General features: G+C 53.1%; 1 protein-coding gene across 1 annotated transcript in view; it reads right to left on the reverse strand.

The window, feature by feature from the left end:
* ADAMTS16 (ADAM metallopeptidase with thrombospondin type 1 motif 16) overlaps positions 1–14,013 on the reverse strand; it is a 143,996-nt gene that overhangs the window by 31,594 nt on the left and 98,389 nt on the right. The window contains exon 20 of the mRNA XM_077749460.1: positions 9,680–9,806. Coding sequence (XP_077605586.1) covers positions 9,680–9,806 — 127 coding nt within the window. The remainder of the gene's footprint in view (positions 1–9,679; positions 9,807–14,013) is intronic.

The raw sequence follows: 14,013 nt of genomic DNA on the forward strand, positions 1-14,013 counted from the left end.
TCAGCAGTCGAGAAAGGCTGGTGGTGTGTTTTGCAGGGCGCACAGGGACCAAGCCGCTGGCAGCTCTGCAGGGACATATCGTTACCGGTGAGTCACTGACAAGAGATGAATTGTAATCTGTTTGGTCTTCTTTTCTTTTCACCTAATTCTGGCTAAGCCAACCCTGCCCCCCATGTCTGCACCCGTGGCCAGGGTGATTACGCTCACTTAGGGCCCTCAGCCAGGTGCCCGGATGCGCACATCCCTGGCGGGGTCACTGGCGGCCTCGCGCTCCCCTCCCCCGCCTGCACCTCCCCTCACGCTCCTACAGCTTAGCCTCTTTCACCGTGAAAACAAAAACAAGGAGTGAGAACTTCATCCTGTGGGCCACCAGCGTGCAAGCCCTCTGCCCGCCCGTCCAGGGTGACCCTCAAAGGCACCAGCCACGTCTGCTCTCTCCATCCGCCCTCCCCGTCATCCCTCAAAGCGCACAGGCACGCTGAACCAGCTCGGGGGTGAAAACCAGAGAAATAGCCGCGAACCTTCCCAGGGCCTCACGGCCATTTACCTCCGTGCCCTGCCCTCTGTGGTGCTTGGTGGCAAGACTCCTCAAAAGAAGTGCGGTGCCCACAGATCTTTCTCCCTTGTCCCCCTCCCCCCTACCTCTCTTTCATACCTCTGTCCCCAGGCCTCATGCTATCAGTGCTCACAACCTCCCCAAGGGTTATCAACACTCGAGGAGCAGAATGCAAATTGCCCAGCTTGGCCTTCAAGGCCATGCACACTCGGATTGCCTGCCACTCTTCTGTGGGTCATGGCCACTGGCTCCCTCCGACCACAGATACCAAGGCTTCCCTGCTCTGTGCCTACCTACATTTGGCCTGCCTCTGCCACAGGGCCTTTGCACTTGCTGCCGTCTTGGCCAGAGCATTCCCACCCTCTGCTCCCAAGAGGCCCTGTCTCTAAGTGCTCACAGAAGTCTACTGTGATTATCTAACGGAAGAAAAGCGCCCCCACCTGGACCTGCCAGGGTCGCTCTCCGTATCACTGGGCACACCTGGAAATGCACACGTCTGTATCTGCCTGTGGGAGGCCTGGCCCCGTGAGCCCCATGCGTCAGGGCCCAGCTGCAAACCTTCTAGAACAGGGGCACGTACTAAGTCGTCACACGGACAGACGAACTACACATGGTGCCGTGGGTGGTGAAGACATAATTTTCTCCTGAGGCCGTGCAAGCGCGGACCTTTCCAGGGCCCCTCGACTGCTCTGTGTCATGCAGGAGTGAGCCGTGTGTCTGGAGACAGTAGAAAGGCAGATTTCAGTGCGACGCCGTGCCACAAAGTCACAAATCTAAATACGCGGCGTCTTAACACGTGCCGCGTCGCCGCATATGAAGGCAGGCCCGACGCGCTCAGGGCACCAGTCTGTTCACAGGCCGCAAGCGTCAGCCACGGTCTCTCCACAGAGGGCCACGCGCTTTCAAGAGAGGCCTCTTTATCTTGAAAAAAATAAGTGACACTAAAACATTTGTTCCTAGTGAACGCAGGTTTAACGGCACAGTTCCGTTCTTCTTTTAGTTTATTGTGTTCCATTTTCTGGCGAGAAAAAGCAAAACTAGGCTAGCGGCCTTTCTAGGGAGGGGAGGTGTGGCCTTTCGAGGGCCGGGTGCTGGTCCTGTCTGGGGGTCTACTCTGCCCGCTGGCCTCACTGCGGGTGTAGACGGCCCATGGTGCTGTCAGGGAGGCCGTCTCTGAGCCTGGGGCCCTGCTCCTGAGACCCCACACTGTGGGGGGAGGGGGGAGGGGATCCATCCTGTCCGGCTCCCGACCCAGAGATTTCTAACACCCCCCCCAAGATGTATCCAGCACACTCTAAATACTGCACCATCCGCCGGTAAGATGAGCTCCAGTTTAAGCTCCGTCATACTTCATTTCGCTTTTCTGTAAAGTATTTATTTCTAAGGGCATTAGGATGCTCATGTGTGAGGTATCCTGGGTGTTGTTTAAGTTAGACTAATTTATACAGCTCTTTTACTTATTTTTATCAGAAACACACAATGTGAAAAAAAAAGAGAGAATATGGACCTTCTGGCAGTAGTGGGAATAAAAGAGAATAAGCACAGTCCTACAATAAGAACACAGTAGAGACGTGACACAATACGACACAAAGAAAATGCACAGTAAACAGAAGACACACAAGAAATTAGACCTGAGTCCAAATACCAGAGCAATCACCGCTCATACTAGTAGACTAAGTATGTGTGTGAAGACGTAATGCTGACATTTAAATGCACAGGGAATGGAGAACTGTCGGGCACGGCAAAAATAAGGGAATGGAAGTGAGAGCCTTATTGTAAATTTCAGAAAAAAACAGCTTCAGTTGGAAAGCAGTATTGGGGTAAATATGGCCATTATTTAGCAACAGGGAACTATTCATGCAGAAAATATAACCCCATCAACACAATGTGGAATTTTAATATTAATTATGAAATAAAAGTAGCAGGAGAAATCGAAAAATAAGCAATCATCGAGTGAGATTTAAAAATACTTCTTGAGAAACATATACAAAATAGACAAAAAGAACACATGTGAAGTAAGGACCGTGATCGAATTGCCACATAAATGACCCCACTCCAGTGCACACGCACCTCGTCATTCCCACAGGAAGCAGTTATAAACACTCCCATGCCTTGCCGTAAAGGAAGTCTCGAAAATGCAAAAAAAATATATAATTTTAACTCTTTCTTTGATCTCAATGTAATAACATCTGAAATAACAAAAACATTACGGCAGAGTCTCTGTAAATTTGGAAATATTAAACTACAATAATTCTACATAATTCATGGCTTTAAGAGTAAAGCAGTGCTGCCGAATTGTACCTAAAACCAGCCTATGTTCCCCCCTGAAAACGCTGTGGTTCTGAGTGAAGCTCCCAGTTTTCAACAGGTATTTCCAGAAGCACCGATTAGTACATGTACAGTGAATATATGGGTGTAGGGAAAGATTTGTAGTAAGGTCTTTTCTTTCTCTCTCTTTTTCCCTTCTTTCCTTCCTTCTTTCTTTCCTCCCTCCCTCTTCTTTCCTTCTTATCATCTACCTATCTTCTATGATCTGTCCAACATTCGTTTATGTATCTATGTATCTATCATCTACCTAGAAGTTAGTTTTTCATTTTTATTCCAAAATATTGGAAGTGTGTGTCATAGTGTGTATTATTTAGGGAATAGTTATTGTTGAACATTGGAGGGGTGGGGGGGGCGTGAATTTTAGAGTCCATCATACTAAGGCCTGGAGACCAAAATAATAAAAATATTATGAAAAGTTTAGGTACTATTGAATGTATATAGCCAGGTAAGTTCCCTGAAAATTAGAAAAAGTATTCTCAAGGTGACTTTCCACCTTTGTTCATATGGATAAATAAATATATATGTATATAAATATAAAACCACACACACACACACACACACACACCAAACTAAACTAAATAAAGCAAAAACAAGGGGACAGCCCTCCCTAAAATCCAAAATATTTTACAAAACTATCTAAGGCAGAATTTTAGATGTTAAACAACAAGCTCAGATCTGGAAGCCAGTTAACTTTTACATTCCTGCCTATGTTAACATGTAAGTGACTGAGGAAATAGGTTCCATCAGTCTGGCTTTATGACAAACCGTCTGTCCATACTTACAGCCTGACTTCCATAAAAGATACATTCTAACCAATGTCTGTATCAGCTTGATGCATTTACAAAGTTTTATGTATATATATTTTTAATGTTTATTTTTGAAAGAGAAGGGGAGAGAGAGAAGGAGGGGCAGAGAGAGAGAAGGGGACAGAGAATGCAAACTTTCTGCTGTCAGCACAGAGCCCAGTCCTGGGCTCGAACTCACAAACTGTGAGATCACGACCTGAGTGAAAGTCAGACGCTTAACCAACCGAGCTCTCCAGGCGCCCCAGAAGTATTGGGTATTTGGTATTTGCCCCAAGATTTTATTTTTAAGTCCTCTCTACACCCGACGTGGGGCTCAAACCCACAACCCTGAGATCAAGAGTTGCACCTTCTACCAACTGGGCCTCCAGGTGCTCCTTGAATGCATCTGAAAGTCATTGTTTGGTGCTAAGTAACATCTTTCATGGTCGGGGGTGAGGCAGTAAGACATCATCTTCTGTAGGAAGACACCGTCACACGCAGGTGACTCAGTCATCGTGCTCACACCTGAACGGACGGCATGTCCGTCTGAAGAGAGTGTCAATCTCAGACACTCCTGGTGTCGCTGCTCAGACAGAGGTCGGATGCTTCCTCGCTGCGGCCCATGGAGCAGGACAAAACCCAGAAAGAAGAGCGGGGTCCCCCACTCTCTGGGAGGTGGCACCTCTGGGCGTGAGTCACAGCGCCAGGCTCCCTGACAGCCGGGCTCGGGGCCAGAGGGCGGGAAGCAGGGGCCCAGAGAAGGCGTCCTGACAGACTGTGACCTGGGCGGGCTGTTCCGTGTGGCCGCGGCTCGCACCGGGAGGGGAGGGGGGGGCGGCACAGGAAACAGCCCCAAGTAGCCCACATCCCTCACACCTCCCACTGTGCTGTGACAAGAGGCATCTGTGCCCCGGGCACTGGGGAATCGCATTCCAAACCGTTTTCCCGGTAACAGAGTGCAAACAGAAGCGGGGCCGCGGGCAGGACTGGCTGCATCATCTGTGAAAACCACTGCAGGAAGGTCAGGGATTCGACGCCGGAACGGCCGAGAGTGAAAGCCCGTGGGGACCCACACGCCCGCGGAGCCAGGCCGGCGGCTACTTTACCCTCCGCGCCTCTGATAAGCAACAGAACTAAGATGCTCACTTCCGTGGCACTCGGGTCAGTGCAGCCCTTTTGCAGGTGGGAGCTCCTCAAGTGAGGAAGGTTCTTTTCCTTCCCTTGGGAATGTGTGCGCAGCTGGGCAGTTAATGCTTGCACGGCTCGTATCTAAAGAAGTGAAAGACAGAGTACTGGCCCCTGCCTGTCCCTGAAACGCTGCTGGGAAAGTACCAGTAACAAAGTTCACCTGCTAACCCTCAGCCTGCGTTCGGACAGCGTGCAACCTGAAGGCGGTCCCCGACCAGGCGCTTTGGTCGTAAGGAACAATTCTACCAACGGGCTCGTAAGGAGTCACCAAAGCGTAGGCAGAAACAGTCTGCCTGGTGGAGAGACTACAGAGCGGGGCTGCCTCGGCACGACTTAATAGCACAAGAAAACGAAGTATACTCAGTCACAACCTGTTTAACTTAAACTCTGAGGCTTCATTCCAAGCAGAATCGGGGAGATTGAGGAAAAGGACCCAATTCCCATCCGGAAAGTATTTCCTCTTGCACCTTCCGTGCGTTGTCTAGGAAGCCACGCTCCAGTGTTCGCGCTTCCAAAACCAGGCCCGAGCTGAGATAAACGCCACGAAGAGCCACTCTGTTTAGATAAACTGCGCAACGTAAAGGGAGTGAGTGTCCGTGTGGCTTCTGTTTCAAGGGCAAGCGATGACGAAGGAGGTGGCCAGGCCCTGGGAGCCCCGGCTGCCGTCTGGTCCGAGGCCGTGGGGAGCCGGGCCTCAGTTCTGAGGCCCCGGGGAAGCCCGACGCTGACCGCCGGCTCCGCTCAGCCCAGGGGAGCAGCTCCAGCCCGGGGAGCAGCTGGGAACCGCTGACGTGGCCACAATGCTCCTGCCGGCCAGAGCCTCGCAGACACTTTAAGATCAGCTTCCTCCAGTGAGGAACCTGCTGGACTCCCAGCTCACCACCCTCCCCAGAGATTTACGAGCTGGGGGAGCTCAGGTCCATCGGGGAAGGACCCTGGGCTTGACGCCCTCCAGCCGCGCGCCCGAGGCACACGTGTGCATGTGGATGCCGACAGGGAGGTCAGGAGCTACAACCCACGCGGCAGCAGCTTCTTATTTCAGTGAAAGACGAGAAGGCTGTGGAATAAGATGTTTTAGAGACTCCGCTCTGGGTCCTTTGGGAACCCTCCGTCCGGTTCAACAGGTAACACGAAATTGCACCTGCTGCGTCCTGTATTTAGTCAGACCAGGGAGCGGGGGACTCAGCTCTCGCGGGCACTGGGTGCACCTGCCGCGGCTCCGTGCTGCCCCTAGGACAGGCTCAGGGGAACCCTGTCCCCGGGACAGGCTCAGGAAATACCCATCCCCGGGACAGGTGCAGGGGACACCCAACCCTCACAGCAGACGGAGTCTATTAAGAAAGGGATGCCCCTCGTGGTCGCACAAATGAAACTTGGCTCTTCTGCCCACTTAACCAGGAACAAGAAGTTGCCAGTATTCTGGGCAGGAGAGAAATGTGCCTGACATCCTGGAGGAAAACAAAACACTCTTTAAATTAAGATCTACTTCGCCAGGTCAACTGTTAAAATCACAATCCACAAGGACTAACATAACTTCATTCCTCCGCATTTTGTCATAGATAGTCTTGCTTCCCAGACTAAATAAATAACTGACATGAATTTGTTTCTCCTTTTACAGCACAAATAAAAACAGCCAAGGGTTACTGAGTGCTCAGCACATGCGCAGCGCTAAGAGCTTTTACGTGCTTTCCACGACAAACGCTCACTCGCTATTTACCCCAAAATAGCCACACGGATTCCCAGGCGGCTGTTCCGCACCCCTCCCAGCCCATCCCATGGGAGCATCAGTGATGCAGGCGCCTCCCGTGGGCGCCCTCCTCCTCCTCCTCGCCCGCTGCAGCAGGGCCCGGCCTCAGTGCATCAGCTCCAGCCGTGAGAGACCTGAAGCTTGCTGGCTGCCCAGCCCCCCCCACTGAGCAAGCTGCCCACTGCACACCATCCTCGCTCTTGACCTTCCTCCTAATCCCGGCTGACCTGTCCGCTCCATCAAACTGATGCCCACAGCTGGGGCGGGGGCTGGGGCATCTCGTCCCACCTGTTAGGACAAACTGCGGGGCCCCGCGTGTCATTGGGCGTCTGCTCTCTGTGGGGGACGTTAGGGAGCTCCCAGCAGGAAAGCCTGGTATTCGCTTTACGGCCAAGCTTAGGACTGTCTCCAAAGGCGTCCTCCTTCAGAGAAAAATACAAACACTCCAACACATGAGACACAAATCCAAGAGCCAGATGGAGGGAGGGCTTCGGATGTTTCGTAGAGGACTCTGGGGGGTCCTCGCCATGTTTCCACACGCTGTTTCCACACCCCCGTTCTAACTTTCCCTTGACCAACTGCTCTGAACTTTGCCTTCACCTTCAGCACACAAAGTCTGTGACAGAATTTACTTAGTAAGTTTCACCTGAGTAAGTTAAGTACACACTACATCAAAGAACAGAGAGAGGGTCTGAGTGCAGATCCCTCAAAACCAGACAGACTGTCGGGAAGCAGAGGAGGCCCAGCGAGAAAACCAACGGGCTGCACAGGGTGAACGAGCGACCTTCTAACCTGCGTGGAGGCTCTGGGCTCCCCTGCTTCGGGTTGGGAGCCCTGTGTGGTTACAGACGCAGACAGGCCTTCTCCGGGCTTCCTACCATCGGCTCCCATCTGAGGTAGGCGCTGCTTAAGGTCACCAAGCTGCAGGCGGAGTCGGTGACTTAGTCCCGGACTGGGTGTTTTCTCGACGTCCCTCTGGACAAGCCTCACCAGACAGACAGGCAAGCGGGTTGGACAGCAGGAGTGTGAGCTGCTCAGTGCACATGCTGGGCAACCGTAGGCACGCACTGACGGCTCCCAGTTCCCCGGGGTGCTAGCACTGGGGCGGATCTGCCTCCACGTGTAACTATGAGGGCTGGCTTCTCCTGTGCATGAAAGTGACACGTGCGCCCTTCTCTTGGTCTACATGAAGGAGGTTCCCCTAGGACACACTAACCAGCTGCTCGAGCCCCCTCACCCATCCCCGCCATGGCAAGAACTCAGCACACTATCGGCAGAGAACCTCGGCTCATGGGGCAGCACCTCTCAACATCCACATCTACACGCGGCGAGGTGCTGATCCAAGATCCAAGGTTACAATGATGTCGACCCTGGGTCACCTGCAACACAGGTGCAGAACTGGCTGTCCGGGAAGGAGCAAGGAGTCAGGTTTGTGCACTGACTCGACAGGAGGCTGTAGGAGCCCTGGCTACCCGGCCCTCTGTTCCCTTTGGACAGGGTGACCATTTGTTAAACTTTATTTATTATTTTGAGAGAGAGAAAGAGAGAGAGAGAATCCCAAGCAGGCTCCATGCTGTCAGCACAAAGCCTGACATGGGGCTCAAACTCAAAGAAACTCCAGATCATGATCTGAGCTGAAAGCAAGAGTCAAACACTCAACCGACCGAGCCCCCAGGCGCCCCCGTCTCCCGTACGGTTGTCTCCGCAGACCCTGGTGCCAGGCTGCCGCCGGCCTCCCTCTGCCAACTGCAAGACTCGTCTCCGAAACTCTCCAGGACTTTGTGTGCCTGGCGCATCACCTCGGACCCAGAGCGGGCTGCAGTGAGGGTCCAGCTGAGCACAGCCCGCGGGGTGCACCGGCCGGCCGAGGGATATGAAGCGGGTACCAAGGCGTGAGGCCAATCGCAAAGCCTGCTCGGTCCCAGAAGGCTCCCCGGGTGGGCGCCCCGAGCCTCAGCAGGTGATGGGCCCCCAGCACCACAGTCCTCCTGTCCACCGGGCCCAGCACGTCTCCCAGCGCAGGCCGTGGGCCGTGGGGGCTGAGGCGGCAGGGAGGCTCTGTGAGGGGGTGGGTCCCCAGGCCCTGGGGGCGCAGGTAGGCTGGGTGGTCCCCGTCGCCGTGGTGGGAGAAAAGGTCCCGATTTCTCCATCTCTGTCCGGAGCCGGTGGCCAGGGACCCGGGCAGCGCAGAGGCACAGGGAGGTGGCCCCTCTCCCTCCCGTGTGCTACCCTCTCCCGGAAAAGCGTCAGGCTTCTGAGGCCCATTTCAGTGAACCTGGGATCGGTCTGTCAGCAGCTGTGGATCTTTACAGTCAAGGCGTCTGAGATGACCTCGTACGGAATTTAGTGCGTCGGCCGCGTGAAGAGCCGGCTGGAGTCAGACGTCCGTTGTGTTACTCGGATGATTTTCCTGGCCTCTCTGGGTCGTGTCCCCCGTAAAGATGAGGGGCTGAGCACCAGAGAGGGGAAGGGTGTGCCCAGGGTGTGAGGGCTGGCAGCAGGCCCGGCTGTGGCTACTCGCGGGGTCCTGCCCAACCCAACGACGCAGGGCACCTGCACGTTACCGAGAACCGTCTTGCACAGCAGTGCTGTAGGCAGGATGGGGAGCCGGAGACCCCCCCTGGCTTTCTCGGCTCACGTGTGCATGCGTGTGCAGGTGCGCCCTGTAGCCACCCACACATGCCCGCACCCCCTGGCAGGCCTGTGAATGGGTCCCTCCGACACGTCTCACTCAGTAGGCAAAGTAAACCAGAGCGAAAGGCCTGGAGACTGAGCGGGGAAATATTACCATCACCACAGTACATTATCACTGCCGCCAGGCTGCAGTGATTAAAGTACAAATCAACCCAACAGGATGCTGTCATGCGAACGTCCACTTCCATTCCCAACATCCTCGGGACCACTTCCCACCAAGCACACCTGCTCAGGCAGTTCTGAGTGCCTTCGCTTCTTCGCTGTTCCAGAATACGCGGCAGCAATGAGCACTTCCGTGCTCCGGACTCGGGAGCTCCAAACATTCACCGCGAGTGTTCGCGAGCCCGCGAGCCCCGTGTGGACGACCGGCGCGGTGCTTACCTGGCGGGACAGGCAGACACTCTGCAGGCCACCACCCCTGTGGCAGGCCGGGTGCTGGGATTGCAGAAGGATGTGTTCACCTGAAACCTCAGGTCTCTGTAGCAGCCTTCTCTGGTGGTCATGTGTCCTGCGGAAGAGGGCGGCACAGAGGACACGGGCTGAGGAAGGTGCCCCCTGGTGAGAGGCAGACGAAGAGCTCACAACTCTCTTCGTAAAAAGCGTCTACCGTAAGAGACTCTTAAATCTGGAGAACAAACAGAGGGTGACTGGAGGGGCTGCGGGGGAGGAAGGGCTCACTGGGTGAGGGGCGTTGAGGAATCTACCCTTGAAACCGTTGTTGCCCTAGATGCTAACGAGCTTGGATGTAAATTTTGAAAAAAACCTTAAAAACGTGCTTACCATATTGGTATGTCTTTATGTTAATAAGCAGCTAGCCAGCTATTGACGTACTAGGACTTTCCTGACCTGTCTTCGCAGGTTTTACTAGTAAATTCCATCGATTCCGAGATGCGTGATTTCCCTCCTAGATCTTAATGTCCTTCAAGGCAACACGCGTCTTGTGATCGGTGCCAACATATATTTAAGGGAACGTACTAGTTCTTTCTGTTGTTTCCAGAGCTGCGAACACGGCCCATTTCTCAGAAGAGACACAATATACCTGACTTGTGTTTCCACTTGAGAAGCAATCAGTAACAGACCAGAAGCACTCGCGCATGCATGCGTGCACGCGCGCGTGCACACACACACACACACACAGCAGTTTATCACCAGATAACTCAGAGCTAAATATTGCCAGGTTTTAAGCTGAATAGAGATGCTACCACAATAATGACTAATGTGTTATATCAAATGACGTCAACGGAAATGACTGAAATGAAAGCTTGTTTAATTCTCAGCCCCCATTTACATCGCCAAGGCTGATTACAGCTTTGCAAATGTGCCCAAATTTGTTCAATATTTCAATTACTTAAATTTCTGCCCCCCAAAAGTGCCATTCTCTACATGATGTACCCAGAACACTAAAACTCAGATAGGAAGCAGAATGTTGGTTTGCCAGGGGCTGGGTAGAGAAGGAAATGGAGAGTCAGTGTATAGCAGGCATAGAGTCTCAGTTTGGGAAGATGAAAAAGATGTGGCTATGGACAGAGGTGAAGCCTGTACAACAGTGTAGACATACCTAATGCCACTAAGGTGTGCACTCAAAGATGGTTAAATGGTGAATTTTCTGTTAGCTTATTTTGCCACAACACAAGAGGACTCTAACTAGATACCCATTTTGAAGGATGATATTAAAGAGTTCATCCAATGGAGAGAGAAAGAAAGAGAAAGAACCACACTAGTATTGATTTAGAATTAACACAATGAATTCTGCTAAGTTGTATGGTCTCACTTGCCCTTGGAAAGCCTGATGGGGTCGCACCACTCACGCGGCCCCTCTGTCCCCCGGTCTGCAGCCCCGGCACAACTCCGAACGCCCTCCTGTACCCAACTGGATTCCCCCACCAGCACACATTCAAGGCACGAACAGACCAAAGGAACAGTCTGAGAGGAGAAGCAGGGGATCTCTAGCACCAGGGTCCGTGCGCGGCAAATCCTTCTACACAAGGAAACCAAAGTCTCTAAAACACACATCTGACATTTGGGCTTCGCTTTGTCAGAAAGAGTAAGACAAGTCAGTGCCTTCAATGCAGAAAGGTTCATTCTCTAGGGAACTGGTTTTCTGAAGTAACCAGAGGAGGAAGGTCTTCGGGTCCAACAGGGAACCACCACACAAGCTCATGTGTCCGAGCCCCAAACTGCCCACTTCCTGGGGGTAAAGCCCAGAAGGTGCTGATGAAAGATCACAGGTGGTGGTTACACAGGTTCTCTGCAGTTTCGTAAAATTTCTCCGTTCTCTGCTAGCTTTTCACAATCATATTTCTAACCAAGCTATGTAGTTTTTATTTTATGCTTCCCGATGTAAATTTTGCAATTTCCTCCCAATTTTTAAAATGTTTATTTATATTTGAGAGAGAAATACAGAGCAGAAAAGGGAGAGAGAGAGAGAGGGAGACAGGATCCAAAACAGGCTCCAGGCTCCGGGCTGTCGGTACAGAGCCCGAAGCAGGGCTCAAACTCACAGACCGCGAGTTCATGACTGGACCCTTAACCAACTGAGCCACCCAGGCACCCCGATCGAAAATCTTATATAACACACCTCTCACCCAGCTCTTTCTGCCCACAGGTCCTGTCCCTGTACTTTAATAAAAAACACCTGTTTGCATCAAAGTCATCTCAAGAATTGTCTTTTGGCTGTTGGCTCGGAACCCAACACTTGACCCCATCACAAGCGCCTGCAGATTACATGCAGCGCTCCGGAAAGCAAACTTCACATTGGACTCCACCTCGGAAGGACCCACAGCGTCCTCGAGAGCGACAGCCAGCCAGGTGGCCTGTCACTATGTCACACACAGCACAGACGCAGACACACAGACACTGGTGTGTCTTCTTAAGACGGTGCAGGGGTGTATCCATCCCCTCAGGAGGGAAAAGCAGGCTCTGCCCCGGATCCTCTTCCGTTTCCCTGTGAGTGTCCCTGAGGGTGGGCCATCCTCCCTTTGAGCTCTGGCCTAAGGTCCCCGGCTGACTGGGATGCACAGACCAGCCTGTTGAACAGACACACAAATACAGACACATCCTTGCAAAGCAACTTCCTGAAACTCCCCCTGACCCGGGGTCTGGGGTCTCCTGTGTGGTTGATGGGGTCGGCCTCGTAGCCCCCGACTCCACGTAGCCCCCCTGGAATCCTCCAGGATTCCTCCTCCAAGTCCAACATCAAATGGGTACCAAAGACCCTTTTAAACACACACACTCTCACGCCACTAGTAGATTAAGAGCCTATTTTTCCTGTTTGACATTCAAGGCTCCCTTGCGCTGTGTCCTTTGGTGCTGACCTCCCTCCCTGCTCCTCTGACCCCCAGGCTGCTCCTCTCTCCCCGGAAGGTGCCCTCCACTGGCAGCCCTGTGGCACGCCTGGCCGATTTCCTCTCCTCCCTTTAACTGAGGCCTGAACGCCCCTCCTCTGGAATCCTTCAGTCAGTGGCTCCTGGGCTCAAGTGGCCGTCAGAACCCTCCTGGACTCTCTCTCTCTCTTTCTCAAACACAGAATGTCGAGCCCAGAGTTCCTGATTCAGCGGGCCTGGGGTGGGGACTGAGGGTGACACTTCTAGCCACCACGCAGGTGTTGCTGCTGGTGCCCGGACCACACTCTGAGAACCACCCCTCTAGGCAAAATCAGAAGCCAGGACCTTTGTGTCCAGGGCCACAGGGGTGACAGAGTCTAGAGTCAGCGTTTGGTTTTTGTCTCTGTTTCCTGGCACAGGGCTCCCAAACCTTCCAATCTCCTGAGCTGTAAGGAGATGCTAACGAGTGACAGGAGGCTGGGCCCCGGGAGCTCAGGGGGGAAGAAAGGATTAGAACTTTCAGGCCCACCCCTACCCTCCAGGGACAGGAGAGGGGCTGGGGGTTAGGTTCATCGCCCATAGTCCATGATCCCATCAACCAGGGCTGTGTAAGAAAATCTCCCTGAAAGGTGCACAGTGACAGGTAAGCCAGGAAAACAGAAACTTTTCCAGGCCTGTCACTCTTCCAAAAGACCTCCCCCATGGTCATCTGACGCCGGTAGGCGGCCGGATCTGAGGGTGAAGTCAGATTCCTTACAGCTCCATATAGCAGACTGCACCTCACGGCTCCAAACCGGGGCCCACGAGCAAAAACGTCTCAGAGTGTGTGTGTGTGTGTGTGTGTGTGTGTGTGTTCTCTGCCCAAGACAAAGGGTCTTAGACTTTAGGAACTATGCCTTCAGAATGCTCATCAAAACAGAGACTAACTGTAATTACTAAGGAATTTGGGGGGGGCGTGGAAGGGTTCATTGTTACAGCATAATCGGTGATGTGTGAGGGGACTGGCTCAAGAATCTGAACGGCCACATAAAAATGGGCTGTTCCCACAATACCCAGGAAAGGACTGTGCAAAATGATGGATACGAACGGCGTGGACCAGGGAGGAGGTCACCATCAAGGGCAGACGAGGCTGCACACAGGAAGGGCAGCTTGTAGGAAACCTGCGGGATGGAATGTATTAAAACGCCCGCAGTGACCCTGGGTCGGAGAGTGGTCTGTCTTCTTTGTTTTCTGTTTACAACATTTGTAGCGAAAACTAATTACAACAGCTACAAATTTGGGCCTTCGTGAAAACGGGCATCTGTGTTGCTGGCGTCACGGACACCGGGCAGTGGGAGGTGGGGGCAGGAGGGCCCTGCCCTCCCGGGGCGGCCTCACCCGACCTATCGGCCC

The sequence above is a fragment of the Crocuta crocuta genome, unplaced genomic scaffold, assembly GCF_008692635.1.
Source record: "Crocuta crocuta isolate KB4526 unplaced genomic scaffold, BGI_CrCroc_1.0 scaffold89, whole genome shotgun sequence".
NCBI classification, from domain to species: Eukaryota; Metazoa; Chordata; class Mammalia; order Carnivora; family Hyaenidae; genus Crocuta; species Crocuta crocuta.